At 43.4% G+C, this 22,859-nt stretch overlaps 1 protein-coding gene across 3 annotated transcripts in view; it reads left to right on the top strand.

Moving 5' to 3' along the window:
• Positions 1-14,606, top strand: part of ARHGEF25 (Rho guanine nucleotide exchange factor 25) — a 517,568-nt gene extending 502,962 nt beyond the window's left edge. The window contains exons 15-17 of one of the 3 annotated variants that reach the window (XM_075337091.1): positions 2,357-2,577; positions 2,677-2,826; positions 12,516-14,606. In XM_075337091.1, coding sequence (XP_075193206.1) covers positions 2,357-2,577; positions 2,677-2,826; positions 12,516-12,617 — 473 coding nt within the window. In that variant the 3' untranslated portion in view covers positions 12,618-14,606. Of the gene's footprint in view, positions 1-2,356; positions 2,578-2,676; positions 2,827-12,512 lie in introns of all 3 variants that reach the window. The other 2 variants (XM_075337090.1, XM_075337092.1) reach the window with 2 other exon arrangements.
• Positions 14,607-22,859: the final 8,253 nt, after the last annotated feature.

Genomic DNA, 22,859 nt, shown 5'->3' on the forward strand with positions numbered 1-22,859 from the left:
TTCTGGCAGCCCCACAATACGAAGATTGTTTCGTCTCGACCTGTTTTCTAGATCCTCTGCCTTGTCTTTCAGGTATTCATTAGATTTTATTAAAGTTGCTATTTGGTCTTGCATGGTCGAGATTGCTTCTTCAGAATTAGAGATTCTCTGCTCTGTTTCTGTCAGTCTATTTGAGTGATCAGTCAGTTGCTTCTGCATGGCGGCTAGTGAAGATTGTATGGCTGCCTCTATGGCTATTTTTATTTCCTTAGACAGATGAGATGTCACTTCTATTGCCAATTTTTTATAATCCACATGGATCTCTTGTACTTGCTTATTTTGGCCAGCAGGTGGTGCTGTTTTCTTAGACCTTCTTGTTTGTGTGGAGCCTCTGCCTCCGTCTGCCGCCTTATAGGGCTGAGGTGGTAGTGGGTCTTGCTGCTTTTTGCTTCCTTTACCAGGAATGGCAGAGGATGAACTCCTCCTGTAGTGAGGTTGTCCCCATTTGCCTCCTCTCTCCCTCCTTTGCTGGCATGCATCTTCCTCCCGCCCTCCTGATCCTCCACTGCCCCCCTCCATATCGCCGGCCTCCTCCTCTCTCAGCTCTCCCTCCATATCTCCCTCATCCTACCACTGTAAGCTGCCCTCCTCTGACCCCTGCATCCACCTCTCTCCCGCTCCAGATTCCTCTGCCTCCTCAGCCGTGTCCTCCATTACTCTGCCTCTCCGGCATAAATCCATCTCGTCTCTCCCCTGCACCTCTGGCTCCGCCCCCGACAGGCTCTCCGGCGCCATGTTCATTGCATCCACTTCTTTCCCAGCCGCAGCGTCGCCGCTCCTCCCGGGTCCTTCACTGCAGCCAGCGCTTCTCAGCAGGTAACGATCCATCGCTGCTGACCTCCGCTTTCCTGCTGTGTGACTTTCGTCTTGTTCCCGGAGGCGGGGGGGCTTCTTTCAGACTGGTTTTTCCAGGGGGTGGCGGGAGCTTCTCCCTCAAGCCTCCACCTCAGCCAGGAACGGATCCGGAAGTCCTCTGACATGCAGTCTTGTGAATCCGTAAATCGCATGTACTGCGCGCTGAGAGGATTCTTTGGTGCCAGAGTCAGAAACGTGGTCACAAGGCCACAAGTCTTGCTCAACACATTTGCATTGAGTGAGGCTGCCTTTCTAATCAGATTCTGGCTAGGAGTCTGCATATTGCATACTCAAGGTCACTTGGCCGCTATTCCTGGCTCTAACACTGGAGAATCCTCACAGCGCACAGTGCCCGCAGTGTGAAGATTCACAAGTCTGCAGTCACATAGAGTGACACATAAAGTGACTGCAGACTTGTGGATTTTAGACTGAACAACCCCTTTAATGTTGGCTCTAATGCTGCAACTAAGATGTCACAATTCAGATCCATAAAATCTAAAGTATATATCCCAAAGAAAAAAAAATGGGAGTTGTAGATCAGTAACAAAATTACAGCATAACAATTATTCCCACATATTATAAAGTGAAATATAAAGAATGGCTATCTATACACAGAATAAAATAGATTGCGATTAAAAACAGGAAAACTGCACAAAAACACTGTCCCTAAAAGAATATAGAAGAATGTGGTTTTTACATGCTGCGATGGAACCTATAACCACATTCACTACTTGACATATCGCATGCTAAGAGATTAAAATGAGAAAAGGTACCACGAGCATAACATGTAAGGGCACTAAACATCTAAACATACCTACATGTGTTTCACCCAGCTTCCTCAGCGGTCACATGTGCTTCTAAAATGAATATGTTGGCGGTAAATTCGGAAGCTGAATGTTTTATAGGTTGAGTTAGTATTTTAATAATCCCTATTATTTAATGTAGTACTTCTTTGTAATATAGTTACTTTTTAGCCTTTTAGATTATAAAATGTACATTGTTGAATGTGTATTCTATTAGAGATGTCTTTACAACTCCAAACTGAGTGTAGAGCGTTGGTCTTCAGATATTCAGGTTTTGTAATAACTTATAGACCAATGAAATTGGGATTCAACATTGTAATAGGGATTGAGGGTTTTTTATCCAAGGGCAGTAATCAGTGTCCTTAGTTAAATAAGCCATTATGAGTAATTTTTTTAAAATAAATAATTTGCTTCAATCTTTCTCGCGAGAGCATTCCATACCTCGGAAATATGGAAAGTAGCGCACAAGGGGCCTGTCTCAGAGTAAGAGAAGTCTTGAAATCTTTTGGGTCAGTGGGGTTTGTTGGCCTGAGATAATACCTTGTATTTTCTCTTATGAGAATAAGAACACAACAAGAACTCCCCAATATTAAACTATAGTGGAATTGAAAGTATAACTGGAATGGAAGTTTATCACAATATGGTATCTCAATTTCCAGCACTTCAGTCACCTATTGAGTATCAACGGCGAGAAAGCAAGTCTAATAGTCTTGGTCGATCTAGTAACAGCAGCATGATGGAAACAAGTCGTGGGGGACTCAGACCTCATTCATCTGCTTCTATGGATAGAAATAAAGTGCCCAATCTCAAGTCCTACAACTCTTCCCTGCCATCGCTGTACTTGCCTAGCAACCCTCGTGACAGCCGACTTGGAAGCAAGGTAGGTCTTAGGATTTTGTAATTCCTATTAGGTTTATTATTGATGGAATTAAAAAAATAATAATTGAATTAATACTGTAAATTTCCTATATTCTCACAGGTTCATGCTCCTCGTAAGGGTTCACATGCAGATGTCCTCCCCCCAGCAGTTATTACCCCAGCACACATCAGTCTTGATTTAAATCACTATCCAGAGTCCTCCACTTCTACTGTCTCCAATGGAACCTCTCAAAGTGACCCTACCAGTCGGGTAAGACGTAATACTATAAATCTAAAGGGGCACTGGCACTCAAAAAGGAATGAGAGGAAACAGTTTTAACTACAAACTTGTATAGGATTTCTTAGAAAAGTAACAGTCTCATAAAGAGGAGCTGCAAGCAGTAGGCAGGATCCACATAAAAACCTGTCAAGTAAGGAAAATGGAAATATATGTAACAGCTGCGCTAACAAAATACAATATCCTAGGATATAATAAAATGATGGTGATTAGCACCTACAAGTCATGGAGGTTGAGTACGTCTTTCTTTCTTTCTTTCTTAAAAAAGGGGAATGGCGCAGACCCCAATGGTAATGTAGGACTAATAGAAAGTAAAATAGGCGGCACAAATGAGCATTATAGAAGGTTTGGGTGACAAGAGCAACAAGAGATGAATAGATGAATGTGACTGGGGTAACAGTAGAAGACAGTCTTTTAGAAACTATCTTTTAGAAAACAGAGTGCATAGACTTTTCTTCTAGGTTTCAACCAGATATGAGACTCAGTGTGCTCAGTAGCTGTGGAGTCTGCAAAGTACCAGAGGTGGATGGATATGTTGGTTCTGCAATAACAGTTTGATTATACTGGTGACCCAGTCATTGTTGAAGGTTGGGTGATGTAGTTATAAGGGTCTCTTAAGGTGGCTTTACACACTGCAACATCGCAAACGACATCGCTGTAACGTCACCGGTTTTGTGACGTTATAGCGACCTCCCCAGCGACATTGCAGTGTGTGAAACACATCAGCGACCTGGCCCCTGCTGTGAAGTTGCTGATCGCTACAAATCGTTCAGGACCATTCTTTGGTCCTTTGGTTCCCGCTGTGCAGCAAAGTCTCAGTGTGTAAAGGGGACTTTACAGCGACTTCGTTAGCGACTTCCCTTTCAAAAAGCTGCTTTAGGCCTGCAACACACATCCGTTTAAAACGTGCGTGTTTGGTCCGTTTCCGAACATACGTACATTTTATGTTTAAAGGCACACATGCGTGTTATTTGATCTTCCGAGAAATGTCCGTGTGTGATGCAAAATGTCGTTACTACATGTCGGAAGACAGAGTAGCGGGATGAGAATGAACTCGGGTGAACTTCACCCGACTTCATTGTCACGCCGCGGCTCTGTCTGTGCCGTGTACTGATTAGCGGTCACCTGTGAAGGATTCACCGGTGACCTCTAATCCCCCGAGTGACTGAAGTGTCCCCCCCTCTCTCATACTCACCGATCCCCGATCACCGGCGCTGCACGGCGTTCACACTGCTCCGGCAGCTTTTTCTAATTTGAAAAAGCCGGCCGCTCATTAAACAATCTCGTATTCCCTGCTTTCCCCGCCCACCGGTGCCTATGATTGGTTGCAGTCAGACACGCCCCCACGCTGAGTGACAGGTGTCTCACTGCACCCAATCACAGCAGCCGGTGGGCGTGTCACTATGGAGTATAGAAATAAATAAATAAATAATTTAAAAAAACGGCGTGCGGTTCCCCCCAAATTTAATACCAGCCAGATAAAGCCATAAGGCTGAAGGCTGGGATTCTCAGGATGGGGAGCTCCATGTTATGGGGAGCCCTCCAGCCTAACAATATCAGTCAGCAGCCGCCCAGAATGGCCGCATACATTAGATGCGACTGTTCTGGGACAGTACCCGGCTCTTCCCGATTTGCCCTGGTGCGTTGGCAAATCGGGGTAATAAGGAGTTATTGGCAGCACATAGCTGCCAATAAGTCCTAGATTAATCATGTCAGGCGTCTCCCGGAGATACCTTCCATGATTAAGCTGTAAGTGACAGTAAATAAACACAGACACCTGAAAAATCCTTTATTAGAAATAAAAAACACAAACACATACCCTGGTTCACCACTTTAATCAGCCCCAAAAAGCCCTCCATGTCCGGCGGAATCCAGGATGGTCCAGCGTCGCATCCAGCTCTGCTGCATGGAGGTGACCGGAGCTGCAGAGGACACCGCCGCTCCTGTCACCTCCACGCAGCAAATGAAGAGAGCCGCGTGATCGGCTGAGCTGTCACTGAGGTTACCTGGATCCAGCGGTGGATGCAGCGGTGGCTGCAAGTAACCTCAGTGACAGCTCAGCTGATCGCGATACTAACCTCAGTTGCTGCGTGGAGCTGACCGGAGCGGCGGTGAGTAGCGCTATCAGCTGAGTTGTCACTGAGGTTACCCGCGGCCACCGCTGCATCCACCGCTGGATCCAGGTAACCTCAGTGACAGCTCAGCCAATCACGCGGCTCTCTTCATTTGCTGCGTGGAGGTGACAGGAGCGGCGGTGTCTTCAGCAGCTCCGGTCACCTCCATGCAGCAGAGCTGGAAGCGATGCTGGACCATCCTGGATTACGCCGGGCATGGAGGGCTTTTTGGGGCTGATTAAAGTGGTGAACCAGGGAATGTGTTTGTGTTTTTTATTTCTAATAAAGGATTTTTCAGTTGTGTCTGTTTATTTACTGTAATTTACAGATTAATCATGGAAGGTATCTCGGGGAGACGCCTGACATGATTAATCTAGGACTTATTGGCAGCTATGGGCTGCCAATAACTCCTTATTACCCCGATTTGCCAACGCACCAGGGCAAATCGGGAAGAGCCGGGTACTGTCCCAGAACAGTCGCATCTAATGTATGTGGCCATTCTGGGCGGCTGCTGACTGATATTGTTTGGCTGGGGGGCTCCCCATAACGTGGAGCTCCCCATCCTGAGAATACCAGCCTTCAGCCGTATGGCTTTATCTGGCTGGTATTAAATTTGGGGGGAAGCGCACGCCGTTTTTTTTAATTATTTATTTATTTCTATACTCCATAGTGACACGCCCACCGGCTGCTGTGATTGGGTGCAGTGAGACACCTGTCACTCAGCGTGGGGTCGTGTCTCACTGCAACCAATCATAGGCGCCGGTGGGTGGGGAAAGCAGGGAATACGAGATTGTTTAATGAGTGGCCGGCTTTTTCAAATTAGAAAAGGCCGCCGGAGCAGTGTGAACGCCGTGCAGCGCCGGTGATCGGGGATCGGTGAGTATGAGAGAGGGGGGGGACACTTCAGTCACTCGGGGGATTAGCGGTCACCGGTGAATCCTTCGCAGGTGACCGCTAATCAGTACACGGCACACAGACAGAGCCGCGGCATGACAATGAAGTCGGGTGAAGTTCACCCGAGTTCATTCTCATCGCGCTACTCTGTCTGCTGTCTGCCGACAGTTTTCACGGTGGTTTTCACGGTTTTCACGGATGTGTGTTTTAGGTCTGACAACGTCCCCAATGACTAGCTAGGTCGTTCTGCAGGTCCGGATCGCTGTTGCGTCGTTGGCCAGGTCTGCCTGTTTGACAGCTCACCAGAAACTTTGTAGCGATCCCGGCCAGGTTGGGATCGCTGGTGGGATCGCTAGAAAGTTTCAGTGTTTAAAGGGGCCTTTCCAAGTAGAACTGCCTTGTTTGCATGTAGCACAGGTGCCTTGGTGGGTGATAATTTCAGAGGTCGTTTGTTACACCAGGATTAGTAGCCAGGGCAAGGCTGGTAAGCTGTATATAGAGAACGATACCTGTCATGTTAGGGGCTGCAGCTTGTGCGGGTAAGCGTGAGGAAGAGAGGGGAAACACTTGCCTTACATGTGAAGGTCGAGTTGATCGCCACTGGATGAGTAGGATTAGGTGGTACCTTTTGGTGTGCTCAGTCCCTAGATGCGCTGGGACACCACTGGTTGAATGATGCGATGAGTGGTTAGCGGTGAATGGTGAGCAGCATGTGGAAGAGAGGCAAGTGTGCCTTCTTCTTCAGGGATAGTCGATGCTCCTGTTTATGATCTTTAAATAGCTGCCGGATCACCGTATTGTACAACCCAACAGTGGCAATGCTTAATTAAAGAAGTCTCTCATATGAAAAGTGAATGAAAAAGCTTAGGTATTGTTTCTTGTGTCCTGATGAAGAAGACTGTCTTTGAAACGCGTTGACCTGCAGAAATAAAGAAAAGGTTTTTAATACACATCCTTGGATTCATGTGGTTTCTAGCACAGCATTGAACCTGATTCTTTTTTTATCCTTATTGTTCACCATTTTTTTCGGAGCTGCTGCTGACCACTTTTGATATATGTGCTTCAGGAGTCGTGCCTGTCACAACTTCAGCAGGTGAGTGTGCCTTTGGCACCTTATTTGTAAAATCTCATACCTGGTAAGACCCTATATGCGCTTTCTTTTCCACAGACAACTAATAGATATTGTGGCTGCCATGGGATTCAGAGTGGGGCTACTTGATTGTTAGTGTGATTGAAAAAACTTCATTATTTAGTAAGACTAAATTCTACATTACCATTGGGGTCCGCGCCACCCCTTTTTAAGGAAGAAGTACTCAACCTCCATGACTTGCAGGTGCTAATCACCATCCTTTTATTATGTCCTAGGACATTGTATTTTTGTTAGCGCAGCAGTTACATATATTTCTAAGACGTAATACTATGCTTAAGATCATTCATTAAAACAATCAAATGAAACTATGTTCAGAAATAATAATTGTATTAAGAGGGGTGCGTCCACAGTAGCAGGAATGTTGGAGCTACTACTAATGTTCACAGCAATTACCTACTACGTATCGGATGTCTGACATCACCTACAGATCTGAACAGAGTCACTCCAGTGCCAATCACTTACTGCCTATAGGCAGGTTAGTCTGCAGATTGTACAGTTCTGAGTGACTCATATTTTTCATTATAAATGGATAATAGTTCTTTTCACTTTTTTTCCATAATTATATATTTAGGTTTGTTCTGGAAGCTTTATATCCTATTCATGATCACTAAATTTATAATATAATTTCTATAACTCCTCTTTATTCTAATTTAAACATGCCATTTAGCCTTAGGTGTCATGCTGCCCCCTATGTCCACCTCAAATGCAGCAGCGATAATCTATTGGTCTATACCATGGGTCCCCAATTCCAGTCCTCAAGGGCCGCCAACAGTGCATGTTTTCAGGATTTCCTTAGTATTGCACATGTGATAATTTAATCACCTGCACAGTTGATGATTCCAACACCCATGCAATGCTAAGGAAATCCTGAAAACATGCACTGTTGGTGGCCCCCGAGGACTGGAGCTGGGGAACCCTGGTCTATACTGTTCCTTTCTGGAAGTTCTCAGATTTTCCATTCTGCAGTAGAATTGCTTCCAGGTAAAGTGTGGCAAATGGAGGGCACTAGGCGTCTTTACGATATACTGAGGATGCATCCACTGCTAGATATGACTCAATGTCTCTCATCCAGGCTTTTTTTCACCCAAGCAATGGATTTAGATTTCCACCATAGTCTAGCATCTAAGGCAAAGTAACTTTTTATGCCCCCTGCTGGAACTCATCACTTGAAGCACATGCCCCAATTTTTACATGTATGAGACTTCAAAGGAGTTTACTCAAGTTTGGAAGTTATTGTTCTGTCAGTGAGATAGTGAATAACTTCCCGATTGTTGGGAGTCCAAGCATCGGGATCCCCAACTATGTCTAAAACTGGATCTTTGCAGATATCTGTGAAAATGGAGGGGTAGTTGATCCTGTGCACTGCTGCTCCATTCACACTTACAAGAGTGCCGAAGATTAGCTAAGACACGTCTATAAAGAATGAATGCTTGGCAATGCACATGATCAACCACCGCTACATTCACATGGGAGAGCCCTGGTTTTCTGGATCAATGGACGTCCCAGCAATCGGACCCCCACCGATCAGGAAGGTATCCACTAGCCATAGAATACTAAATAACTTCCAAGCTTGAGGATATCCCTTTAATTTATAGACATAGAAATATTCTAGTTTGTGAGAAGAGTGCGGGTCATGTCCCTAGAAATACATTACATACTGAAGTGCAACATCCACAAATATGGGAAATTTGTGTAAGATGCCTAAAAGCAACAGGGTGGTGCATCACTCAAGCATTTAAAGGAAATAAAGGAGACAATCTTTGTCTCTGTCTACTACTTTGGGCCTGAAGGCTTGTTTGCACAGACTGACTGGCGGCACAATACAACCGCCAATCAGTAAATATTTTCCTATCGGCAGTTGATTGAATGCCTTTTTACAGAGGCAAGTAAAAGAGTTGCACTGAGCGATCTATAGTAGATTGCTCAGTGCATGGACGCTGCCATATTTCTCTGCACTGTGAGTCCTGTTTACACAGGACAATGCACCACTCAAAACAATGATATTTTGTGCTACACAAAAGATAAATTCACCTGATGAATGAGCGTTTTGCATGTTAATCAGGTGATCGGTAGCCTGTTTACATCGTAAGTTGTGAAATGAGTGATTTTAACTCTTTCACTATTCACTTTCCATGTAAATGCCACTAGATGTACAGGTGCATCTCAATAAATTAGAATATCATCAAAAAGTAAATTTATTTGAGTACTTCAAGACAAAAAGGGAAACAAATATATTATATAGAGACATTACACACAGAGTGATCTATTTCAAGTGTTTATTTCTGTTATTGTTGATGATTATGGCTTACAGCCAATGAAAACCCAAAAGCAGTTATCTCAGAAAATTAGAATATTGTATAAGATGAACTGAAAAAATGATTTTAAACTCAGTAATGTTGACCTATTGAAAAGTATGTACAGTAAATGCAGTCAATCCTTGGTTGGGGCTCCTTTTGCATGAATTACTGCATCAATGCGGCGTGGCATGGAGGCGATCAGCCTGTGGCACTGCTGAGGTGTTATGGAGCCCAGATTGCTTTGATAGCAGCCCTCAGCTCATCTGCATTGTTGGGTCTGGTGTCTCTCATCTGCCTCTTGACAATACCCCATAGATTCTCTATGGGGTTTAGGTCAGGCGAGTTTGCTGGCCAATGAAGCACAATGATACTGTGGTTATTAAACCAGGTATTGGTACTTTTGGCAGTGTGGACAGTTGCCAAGTCCTGCTGGAAAATGAAATTTTCATCTCGAAAAAGCTTGTCGGTAGTGGGAAGTATGAAGTACTCTAAACATTTCCTGGTAGATGGCTGCGCTGACTTTGCTCTTGATAAAATACAGTGGACCTACACCAGCAGATGACATGACTTCCCAAATCATCACTGATTGTGGAAACTTCACACTACACCTTAAGCATCTTGGATTGTGGCCTCTCCACTCTTCCTCCAGACTCTGGGACCTTGATTTCCAAATGAAATGCACAATTTACTTTCATCTGAAAACAACACTTTGGACCACTGAGCAACAGTCCAGTTCTTTTTCTCCTTGGCCCAGGTAAAATGCTTCTGGCATTGTCTATTGGTCATCAGGGGCTTGACACAAGGAATGCGACAGTTGTAGCCCATGTCCTGGATACGTCAGTGTGTGGTGGCTCTTGAAGCACTGACTCCAGCAGCAGTGCACTCGTGAATCTTCCCCAAATTTTTTAATTCTCTGTTCTTAACAATCCTAACAAGGCTGCGGTTATCCTGGTTACTTGTGCACCTTTTTCTTCCAAACTTTTTTCTTCCACTCAACTTTCCATCAATATGCTTGGATACAGCACTCTGTGAACAGCCAGCTTCTTTAGCAATGACCTTTTGTGGCTTACCCTCCTTGTGGAATGTGTCAAAGACTGCCTTCCGGACATCTGTCAAGTGAGCAGACTTCCCCATGATTGTGCAACCTACTGAACCAGACTAAGGGACCATTTTAAATGCTTAGGAAGCCTTTGCAGGTGTTTTGTTGTAATTATTTTAATTTTCTGAGATAATTACTTTTGGGTTTTCATTGGCTTTAAGCCATAATCATCAACATTAACAGAAATCAACACTTGAAATAGATCACTCTGTGTGTAATGACTCTATATAATACAGTCCCTGATACAAGTTCTGTCGCTTATCCATGTTATGTAAATAAAACCTTATAACCTGACTTTAAATTCATTTATTGGTTACATAAATTACTCTTTTGAAAGCTGAAACCCTCCCAAATTTAGTTTAGGTTATGAAAATAAAGTTGCTGCAAAGCTGAAGTATTGATCATTTAATGAACACAGAAAGGTCAGATTCTGGCAAGACAAAAGTTTTGTCGTCAACAGAAAGTAATGTGAAATTCATACAAATAATTAACTTTTAATACAAAGATATGTTGCATAACATTGGTGAATGAAGTTGTGGTGCTATTAGAGCTATATTTAATATTTTGTGTGACTTACATGAGCTTGAAGGACTGCATCCATGCGGTTTAACAATGATTCATACAATTTAATGATGAAGTCATCAGGAAGTGCAAAGAATGCAGTCTTACATGCCTCCCAGAGTTCATCTAGATTCTTTGGTTTTGTCTTCCAAGCTTCCTCTTTCATCCTACCCCAAACATGCTCAATGATGTTCATGTCTGGTGACTGGGCTGGCCAGTCCTTGAGCACCTTGATCTTCTTTGCCAGGAGAAACTTTGTTGTAGAGATGGATGTTTGAGATGGAGCACCATCCTGCTGCAGAATTTGACCCCTTTTATGATTGGGAATGTAAGAGGTATCTAATACTTCTTCATATTTTACGCTATTGATATTGCCTTCCACCTTGCAAATGTTTCGCACACCCATACTGAATGTAACCCCAGACCATGATCTTTCCACCACCAAACGTAACTGTTTTCTGGATCCATACGGGCTCCAGTAGGTCTCATTCAGTATTTGCAGCAGCTGTGGTGTAATTCAACTGAAGATTCTTCAGAGAAATCCACCTTCTGCCACTTTTCCAGCGTCCATCTATTTAGCAGGCTGTAGGACTTGGCAAATGCCATACGGTTTTTTAATTGTCTTTTGTTTAGTGCTGGCTTTTGGGCACTGATTCGACCATGGAGGCCATTTCGAGACAGAATCCTACAAACTGTTCTAGTTGACACAGGGACTTGAGGTGACCAGGCCTTTTGGAGCTCTGCTGCAGTGGAAGAGTGGCTGGCTTTGGATTTTCTAACCAACAAACGTTCCTCCTGAGCAGTTGTCTTGCGGGGTCTGCCGGACCTGGGCTTGTCAAAAACATCTCCAGTCTCTTCAAATCTTTTTTTATTTCTTTGTACTTGACACTGAGACACAGTAAAGGTGCCAGCCACCTCTGCAGTGGATCTGGTCTTCAGCCTCTTGATAATCAAGGCTTTGATCGCAGGGTGGATTTTTGGCATGTTGTCAGAGGTCAAGTTGCAGTTCAAGTGAAGGTCTGGGGTGCTTAGTTTCTTTTTATACACATCCACTAGTTAACCGATCATTTAGTGAGCACAGGTGAGGATGTAAACTAGGATTAGTTGCATTATATGACAAGGCGACAAAACTTTTCTCTTGCCAAAATCTGACCTTTCTGCGTTCATTAAATGATCAATATTTCAGCTTTGCAGCAACTTTATTTTCATAACCTAAACCAAGTTTGGGAGGGTTTCAGCTTTCAAAAGAGTAATTTATGAAACCAATGGATGAATTTAAATTCAGGTTTTAAGCTTTTATTTACATAACATGGATAAGCGACAGAACTTTTGTCAGGGACTGTAGATGTGTTTCCCTTTTTCTATTAAATACTGAAATAAATTAACTTTTTGATGATATTCTTATTAATTGAGATGCACTTGTAACACAGTGTATGAGTTTTCCTATGTGTGGCTTTTTTCTGTGAATCTAGGACAGTCTTTACCTTCTGTCTGTATACAATGAATATTTGTTTTGAGCCTTATGACATATCTGTTTCCTCCAGAAGCTTAGCACATTGTCCCGGGAGCTCCCTGGCTACGCCTCACCCTCGGATGAAGTCACTTTACCTACTCCACGGCTTGCAAAGCTGGATGAGGATGAACTGTGAATTGTGTCCTTTTGTAGGTGGTCAAAGTAGTTCCCTGGATTATCAGGACGGATCTGTGGCCTGGGAGGAGTAAAGATCAGCCTTGTACTCCTGTGTTTGGAAGCATGTGGGAAGGGAACTCACTTTCTTTTTGCCTTTTCCATATCCAACACAGTCTACAATCCGATGTCAACTCTATAAAAAAACAAACAAACTTTGTTTATATGATGACTTATATAATGACTTCCTTAAGGAAAGTCTAATCAAGCCCCCGAATTGCTTGGGTAATATCCAGTGTTTACTATGTGCTCAAGCATAAGAAGACTTCAGAGAGACTGAAGGAAACTTGTGGGATACCAGTATACGGCACTCTGTGACTATGGGTTTAATTCAATGTGTTTGTAAAGACCTAAGAAAAAATATGGAACTATTTCATTGATTACCAAATTCAGCAGAAAGTGATCGCCGGATGCAAAGCTTTCTACTTTTAACCTGACAATCAAGGAATCTGGGAATCAAGGAATTTTAAAACATTAAAACCTATTTCACTCTGAATAATGGTTGGGCGCCTTGATGGGAAGTGATGGAAGTGCCATGCCTGAAACTACCTAAGTGTGTACCTTGCTGTCGAAAAGCCATTTTATGGAGGCTCCATTAAAGTAAATTGATCTCCAATTGTACATTCTACACCCCCCCAATTTCTATGACCTGTATGAGGAGTACACTGTCCTTGAAAGATACTGATTTCCGAAAAAGCCGTGCAATATTTATATATGACATTTTATTCTATATGTAACTAACACATACACATTTTGGATGAACACATTGGTTATAACCCTGGGTTTTCTACCATTAGGCTCTATGACCCACTTTTATGTTTATGATGACTATGTGGAGAATTTACCTAACCTGTTGTGATATACAGTACTGTACGCAGAACTCAATGGAGTAAAATGTGATAAATTTATTTCAAGTGGTGCAGCCTGTGCAGGTACCATAAAGTCTACAGATTTGGGCCAGTTTTTGGTGTGATTTTATTTTAAGTGAAATCACTTGGTAAAAGTTCCCCTATGTCCGATCCACAATTGTAAATCACCTGATGTCGATTTATAGCAGTGGTATTTGTGCATAGAGCTAAAAGCCAAAGAATTCACCATTGGTAAATATATAGAAAAAAACAGTGGTTAGACTACGCACCTTCTACAATAAGGTAGAATCCTGGAGCTTTATAACAAATTTATACCCATAGTTATCATGGATGACTCCTTTTAGCGGTTTGTATGGAATGAAGAAAGAGGAGTATGGTTTATGGAGCTAATCAATGACGACTTAAAGGGCTTGTCCACTACTTTTACATTGATGGCCTATCCTTAGGGGTACTTTGCACACTATGACATCGCAAGCCGATGCTTGCGATGCCGAGTGTGATAGTCCCCGCCCCCGTCGCAGCAGTGATATCTTGTGATTGCTGCCATAGCGAACATTATCGCTACGGCAGCTTCACACGCACTTACCTGCCCTGCGACGTCGCTCTGGCCGGCGAACCGCCTCCTTACTAAGGGGGCGGGTCGTGCAGCGTCACAGCGACGTCACACGGCAGGCGGCCAATAGAAGCGGAGGGGCGGCGATGAGCGGGACGTAAACATCTCGCCCACCTCCGTCCTTCTGCATAGTCGGCGTGAGCCGCAGGACACAGGTAGGAGATGTTCCTCGCTCCTGCGGCTTCTCACACAGCGATGTGTGCTGCCGCAGGAACGTGGAACAACATTGTACCGTCGCTGCAGCTACATTATAGAAATGTCGGACACTACACCGATGATACGATTACGACGCTTTTGCGCTCGTTAATCGTATCATAAAGGATCTACACACTACGATATCGACAGCGACACCGGATGTCGATTTGACCCCACCAACATCGCACCTGCGATATCGTAGTGTGCAAAGTACCCCTTAGGATAGTTCATCAATGTTTGATTGGGCGGCGTCTGACACCAGCACCCCTGCCTATCAGCTGTTCTCGATCCCAACGGCAGCAGCAGGCAGCCAGAATTTCTTAGCTCCGGCACTGCTCCATATTCTGATAGTGGCCGCGGCCAGGTACTGCACATCCACCTTCCATTCATATCAATAGGAGGCGGATGTGCATTATCTGGCCACAGCCACTATCAGACGCTCCGGAGCTTAGAATTTCTGGCTGCCTGCTGCCAGCACCGGGACCGAGAACAGCTGATCGGCAGGAGTGTTGATGTCAGACCCTGCCCAATCAGACATTGATGACCTATGCTAAGGATAGGCCATCAATGTAAAAGTAGTGGACAACCTCTTAAATGTAAACCCAATGGCTTCCTTTCTGTCAGTCTGTTTTCTTTTGACCTTGTAGAAGTGCAATCTTCCTGTGCCATTATCCAGATTGATGATCATGAACTCCACATGTAATCTGTACCGGCTTCTGTACATTTCCCATGTAATTACTAAAGTATTGTAATTTAGAAATCAGATCTGCGTTATTACCTAAGTTTTGTATGAATGTTATAAAGCTTGTTTCTAATACTTCTACCTTAATTTACCGCCCTCCTAATTCTTATAGATATTTCTTAAGGAAACTTTGATAAAAAAAAAGCAAAATAATGGAATGGAGAAACCCAAAGACGTAAATGATAATCTAGAAAAGGACTCATCTCATCTGTATGACATATTTCTATTGATCTATTTTTGACTGGTCGAAGCGGGGGTTTGGGAAGTCTAGTTAATGGTTCATACATATAAAGTCTATAATAAAAGTGAAAGCAGCCAAAGAAAGAGTAACCAAAGAAAGTCATTTTTTTCCTTAAGCAACTCCATTTCAGGGGTAGAGATATGACGTTACCCCTGTGTTGAAGCAGTTCTACTTTATTAATTCTTCTCTTAAAGGGGTTGTATGGGATTAGGAAAACATGACTGCGTTCTTCCAGAAACAACGCCACTATTGTCTACAGGTTATGCGTTTTAGTGCCGTTTAACCCCATAATGAGCTGAGTTGCAAAAGTAGGTAAACCGTGGACAGGTCTAAAGGCCCAGTCACACCCAACGACTTACCAGCGATCCCGAAAACGATGCGACCTGATAGGGATCGCTGGTAAGTCGCTGGGAGGTCGCTGGTGAGATGTCACACAGTCAGACCTTACCAGCGATGCAGGAACAATACAGGTTGCAGTAGCGACCTGTATAACGATCTCAGCAGTCACTGTGACCCTATCACACAGTGTCAAACACAGCGATGGGTCCTGCCCAGCAGGACATAGCCTTTGAAGAAAATGGCCTGGACCATTCAGCAACGACTAGAGATCTCACAGCAAGGGCCTGATCGCTGGTAGGTGTCACACATAACGAGATCGCTACTGCGTCACAGAAACCGTAACTCAGCAGCGATCTCGCTAGCGATCTCATTATGTGTGACGGTACCTTTATGCTGTTTTTGGAAGAAATCACCTATCTTATTCTTATCAAGTACAACCCCTTTAAGGATTGTCAATAGGCTCCACATGATAAACGTTATCAGCAGATTGCTTCCAACTAGGTCATGGAGTGTGGTGTTTGCAGACAGCACAAAAAATGAGACTGATGCTTCCCTTAACTTCATAAGCCATAGCCATGTTATTCTACAATTGCAATGACAGGATATCTACCAAAATTGACTTTCTCCCCTTATAAACACCGACCTTGCACGCTACTACGTGTCCTCATCCGAAGCCATATTGTAAGAGCATTATACCAAATAGTAGAAGATATGCAATCTGCTGTGTATATTTCTCTATAAACCTAGAATAAAGCAAACCAAACTGAGCGTCCTGTATATGAGATTATGACCCAACAATGAATATCTAGTAATATTAGAAATTACTTTTGCTCATTGGTAATCTCATTCATCTGCAATTACTAAACAAGACCATGTCAAATCTTAGTCTTATCCCTTTCTAGCCCTGACATCCATTTACTATAAACAATAGATTCTTTGGAAACTTCGATAGGAAATCGTATATACATGTATATTGTAGAAGTACCAGGACATTTTACAAGTTAATTTTAATTTTCCGTTTACAAGCAGATTCAAGATTGGATGTATAAAATCGCCGAAAAAGTAAGAATAGTGAGTTGCTCGCCATCTGTGTCACGATATAATCACATGGCTCACTTAAGTTGGCTTGGTCAAGTAATGGATTAGGTACAACTGAGGGAGGAGGGGGTTATTGATCTATAAATGACCTTGTTATCAGGTATGTTTAGTATTTATGTTTTCTTCCTAACTATTCTGAATTTTTCACATACCAGCCTGGCAAATTAGATAGATTTTGGACTGAAAGGAGATTTGTTTATGTAAACTTCGTCCAAAATGAGCCTTCCATGGCTTGTCTGGAGTGTTCCTGAGAGGGTTGGGGGTGTTCTTGAGCAGGACTGGGGAGAGGACATTAATGTGTATCTAAAATATCAGCCAGCCAATGCTTGGCCGTTGGTCCCAATTTCTTTTCATATTTTGAACATAATACCGTATTTTTCGGACTATAAGACGCACCGGACTATAAGACGCACCCTGGTTTTAGAGGAGGAAAATAGGAAAATTAAACTTTAAGCAAAAAAATGTGGTCATGACACACTGTTATGGGGCGAGGATCTGCTGCTGACACTGTTATGGGGGTAATGTCCCCAAATTCTCTACTAAGGTACCCCATCCTGGTAATGATCCTCCTGCCTTGTATATGATCCTGCTATAAACCCCCATCCTGCTCATATACCAGCATCCTGCTCATATTCCCTCATCCTGTTCATATACCCCCATCCTATTGATATACCCCCCATCCATCCTATTGATATTTCCCCCATCCATCCTGCTCATATACTCCCATCCTGCTCATATACTCCCATCCTGCTCATATACTCCCATCCTGTTCATATACCCCATCCTGTTCATATACCCCATCCTGTTCATATACCCCCATCCTGCTCATATACTCCCATCCTGTTCATATACCCCCATCCTGTTCATATGCCCCCATCCTGTTCATATGCCCCCATCCTGTTCATATACCCCCATCCTGTTCATATACCCCCATCCTGTTCATATACCCCCATCCTGTTCATATACCCCCCATCCATCCTGCTCATATACTCCCATCCTGCTATATGCCCCCATCGTGCTCATATACCATCCTGGTATATGACCTGTATCCTATAGCACAGAGAAAAAAAATAAACGTTTATACTCACCTTTTCCTCACTCCCTCCAGCACCGATCATCTTCCTCTCAGCGGCAATGACCTGTGTGTGTGGAGCCGTTCCCCTGCAGCACGCAATGTCTTCCTGTCTGTGCCGATCAGCTGACCGGCACAGACAGGAAGACATCGCGTGCTGCAGGGGGACGGCTCCACACACTGGGATGGGTGAGTGTACTGATTCACTGCACCCCGCGCTGATGATGACGCGCGGGGAGCAGTGAATACAGCCGCACATGATCACTCCAGGCTGTAATTGCCAGGGGTGATCATGCGGACCGGCTCTTTACTATGCGCGCGTCCCAGCTCATCCTCCCGCCCACCTGTCAGTGCCGGCTTCAGCGCTGAGAGATGGGCGGGAGGATGGGCGTGCATATGTAATGAGCGGGCCCATGTGGTCACGGCAGGCGCTGCTGCTGCCTGCTCGTGCCCCCGATGACCCGCTCCACCGCAGCACCCTCGTTCCCGGCCGCAGCCCTATAGTCAGACCATAAGACGCACCCCCAACTTTCCCCCAACATTTGGGGGGAAAAAAGTGCGTCTTATGGTCCGAAAAATACGGTAATTGTTGCTTTGGAAAGTCCATGGAATCAACCAATGAGGACACAATCTATATGGAGTTTGTATAGTCTCCGTATACATCAGCTATAGGCTGGTGAAGTGATAATTATCTATTGGGCATTCTAATAATTACAGAAGACCAGTTAATTATCACACGCTTGCCTTGACAATATCCCACCAGCACCCAATGTCAAAGCAAGCAGAAGGAGAAGCTTTGGAAAACTACATCCAAATGTATGCCCATATGTTGCAGATTATCGATATTAGGAAATAAAAAAACATTAACGAGACATTGAGGCAAATTTCTGAAAACTGTCTAAAAGCAAAAGTGTCTATGATACCGATTGTAACCAATCATCGTGCAACACTAGAGGAAGCATTGTGATTTGTTGCCTTGGAGATTTAGTTTTTGTTTTAAACATTTTCATGAATTGGCGACAATTTATTAAAACTGACTCCCAAAACCATTTTGCAGTACTTTGTCATATCCAGTTTATGGTTCTTTACAGGCTGCTTTCAACTGCTGCTCCGCACTCTATTTACAAGCAGTGTATGGGAGTTCATATGGCTTTCTGCTCAGACAGGAATTCCCACTCCAATTGTAAATTGAGTACGGACCTTGCTGAGCAGCAGTGAAAGCAGCCACTACATTTGCATGAACTGGGCATGGGAAACAGTGGGACAGAAAGAAGCAAAGCACAAAAAGGTAGTGAATTATGACAAAAATTGATACAATTTCAATGTGTGGAAGATAGTTAAATAATAATTTTAAAAAAGTTTTTTCACTCTTTAATGAATGTAAACTAGAAAATGTCTGACTATGTGTAATCAATTACTATTACCAGCACTTCGTTCAGCCCCCTGATAATCCGTTCACAAATAACCCTCCTAGAAAAGGACAAGATGTAAAATAGATCAGTCTGATCAGAGATTATTTCTATTGCATTCTCGATTAACCTTCCTTGCTATGTTTTATTCCAATGTGGAGCCTGATGAAGTACCTAATGTGATGAAGACACATCCCTCAGACCACATCTCTATGGATGGAAGCCTTGTGTAATACCCTTTTAATTAAATTTATTAATACAGTATACGGCTATGTTTAAATGCATCAGTAGCACTGTGTTGAATATATACTGTATATATACATATATATTTTTATACACAATGCCAAAAAAGTGAGTACATCCCTCATATTTCTGTCAATGTTTTGTCATATATATTCACGAGACAAGACTGAAGATCTGACTCTTTGATAAAATGTTAATTAGTCAGTGGATAGCTTTTATCACAGTGTAAATAACACACAGTCATTAGTGTCAAAACCACTGACAACAAAAGTAAGTACACCCTTATGTGAAAATGGTCAAATTGTGCCCAAAATGTCAATATTTTGCATGGCCACCATTATTTTCAAGCACTGCCTTAACTCTCTTAGGTATGGAGGTCACTAGAGCTTCACAGGAGCCAGTAGACTTCTCATCCACTCCTTGACATCAAAGAGCTGGTGAATGTTAGAAACCTTGCACTTCTCCACCTTCTGTTTGAAGGATACCCCACAGATGCTCAATAGGGTTTAGGTCTGGAGACATGCTTAGCCAGTCCAGCACCTTTAACCTCAGTTTCTTTAGCAAAGCAGTGGTCGCATTGGGGGTTTGTTTGGGGTCATTATCATGCTGGAATTCTGCCCCACGGCCCAGTTTTTAAGTGGGAGGGGATCATGCGCTGCTTTTTCAGTATGTCACAATATTTGTTAGCATTCATGGTCCCCTCAATGAACTGTAGCTCCCAATAGCCCCAAATCATGACAGTCCCACCACCATGCTTAAATGTAGGCAACACACACTAGTCTTTCTAGTCCTCATCTGGTTGCTGCCACACAAGCTTGACATCATCTGAACAAAGTCAGTTTATCTTGGTCTTATCAGACCACAGGACATGGTTCCAGTAATCTATATCATTAGTCTGCTTGTCTTCAGCAAACGTTTAGTGGGCATTCTTGTTCGTTCTGAACGACGTTGCAGAAAAATTTGTTGCAGTGTGCAGCGTATGCCCCGGCACTGACAGGCTGAGCCCCATCTCTGTAACCTCTACAGTAATTTTAGCAGCACTTTACATCTATTTTGAAAAGACAACCTCTGGATATGATGCTGAGCACGTGCGCTCAACTTCTTTGCCTGAACATGGTGTTTTAAGTGGAACCTGTCTTGTTAAACCACTGTATGATATTGGCCACCGTGCTGCAGTTTAAGGGTGTTGGCAATCACCTTATAGCCATCTTTTTGTAGAGCAACAATTTATTTGTTTCGATCCTCATAGAGTTCTTTGCTATGAGGAGCCATGTTAGACTTCTAGTGACCAGTATGAGAGAGTGTGTGAGTGATAACACCAAATTTAACACACCTTCTCCCCATTCATACCTGAGACTTTGTAACACTAATGAGTCACATGACACCAGGGATCGAAAATGGCTAATTGGGCACAATTTGGCCATTTTCACTTAGGGTTGTTCTCACCTTTTGATCACAGTGATTTTGACATTAATGGCTGTGTGTTGAGTTATTTAGAGGGCACACCTAATTTACTCTGTTATACAAGCCGTACACTGACTACTTTACATTGTGTCAAAGTGTCATATCGTCAGCGTAGTACTCACTTTTGTGACATACTCTGTATATCCAGTATGTATGTGCCTGTATATATATACCGTATATGTATATATATACCGTATATACAGTGCCTACAAGTAGTATTCAACCCCCTGCAGATTTAGCAGGTTTACACATTCGGCATTATCTTGGCATTGTGACATTTGGACTGTAGATCAGCCTGGAAGTGTGAAATGCACTGCAGCAAAAAAGAATGTTATTTCTTTTTTTATTTTTTTTTTAAATTGTGAAAAGTTTATTCAGAGGGTCATTTATTATTCAACCCCTCAAACCACCAGAATTCTGTTTGGTTCCCCTAAAGTATTAAGAAGTATTTCAGGCACAAAGAACAATGAGCTTCACATGTTTGGATTAATTATCTCTTTTTCCAGCCTTTTCTGACTAATTAAGCCCCTCCCCAAACTTGTGAACAGCACTCATACTTGGTCAACATGGGAAAGACAAAGGAGCATTCCAAGGCCATCAGAGACAAGATCGTGGAGGGTCACAAGGCTGGCAAGGGGTACAAAACCCTTTTCAAGGAGTTGGGCCTACCTGTCTCCACTGTTGGGAGCATCATCCGGAAGTGGAAGGCTTATGGAACTACTGTTAGCCTTCCACGGCCTGGACAGCCTTTGAAAGTTTCCACCCGTGCCAAGTCCAGGCTTGTCCAAAGAGTCAAGGCTAACCCAAGGACAACAAGGAAGGAGCTCCGGGAAGATCTCATGGCAGTGGGGACATTGGTTTCAGTCAATACCATAAGTAACGTACTCCACCGCAATAGTCTCCGTTCCAGACGAGCCCGTAAGGTACCTTTACTTTCAAAGCGTCATGTCAAGGCTCGTCTACAGTTTGCTCATGATCACTTGGAGGACTCTGAGACAGACTGGTTCAAGGTTCTCTGGTCTGATGAGACCAAGATCGAGATCTTTGGTGCCAACCACACACGTGACGTTTGGAGACTGGATGGCACTGTATACAACCCCAAGAATACCATCCCTACAGTCAAGCATGGTGGTGGCAGCATCATGCTGTGGGGCTGTTTCTCAGCCAAGGGGCCTGGCCATCTGGTCCACATCCATGGGAAGATGGATAGCACGGCCTACCTGGAGATTTTGGCCAAGAACCTCCGCTCCTCCATCAAGGATCTTAAGATGGGTCATCATTTCATCTTCCAACAAGACAATGACCCAAAGCACACAGCCAAGAAAACCAAGGCCTGGTTCAAGAGGGAAAAAATCAAGGTGTTGCAGTGGCCTAGTCAGTCTCCTGACCTTAACCCAATTGAAAACTTGTGGAAGGAGCTCAAGATTAAAGTCCACATGAGACACCCAAAGAACCTAGATAACTTGGAGAAGATCTGCATGGAGGAGTGGGCCAAGATAACTCCAGAGACCTGTGCCGGCCTGATCAGGTCTTAAAAAAGACGATTATTAGCTGTAATTGCAAACAAGGGTTATTCCACAAAATATTAAACCTAGGGGTTGAATAATAATTGACCCACACTTTTATGTTGAAAATGTATTAAAATTTAACTGAGCAACATAACTTGTTGGTTTGTAAGATTTATGCATCTGTTAATAAATCCTGCTCTTGTTTGAAGTTTGCAGGCTCTAACTTATTTGCATCTTATCAAACCTGCTAAACCTGCAGGGGGTTGAAGACTACTTGTAGGCACTGTATATATGTATATGTATGTGTATGTATATATTATATATATATAAAAATAGTGCAGTTTGGGTTTTTTTGGTTTTCTTTAGGATTTTGTTTGAAAACCTTGGTTAATGCAACAGCTGACCCGATAC

Source organism: Anomaloglossus baeobatrachus, chromosome 2 (assembly GCF_048569485.1).
Source record: "Anomaloglossus baeobatrachus isolate aAnoBae1 chromosome 2, aAnoBae1.hap1, whole genome shotgun sequence".
Taxonomy (NCBI): Eukaryota; Metazoa; Chordata; class Amphibia; order Anura; family Aromobatidae; genus Anomaloglossus; species Anomaloglossus baeobatrachus.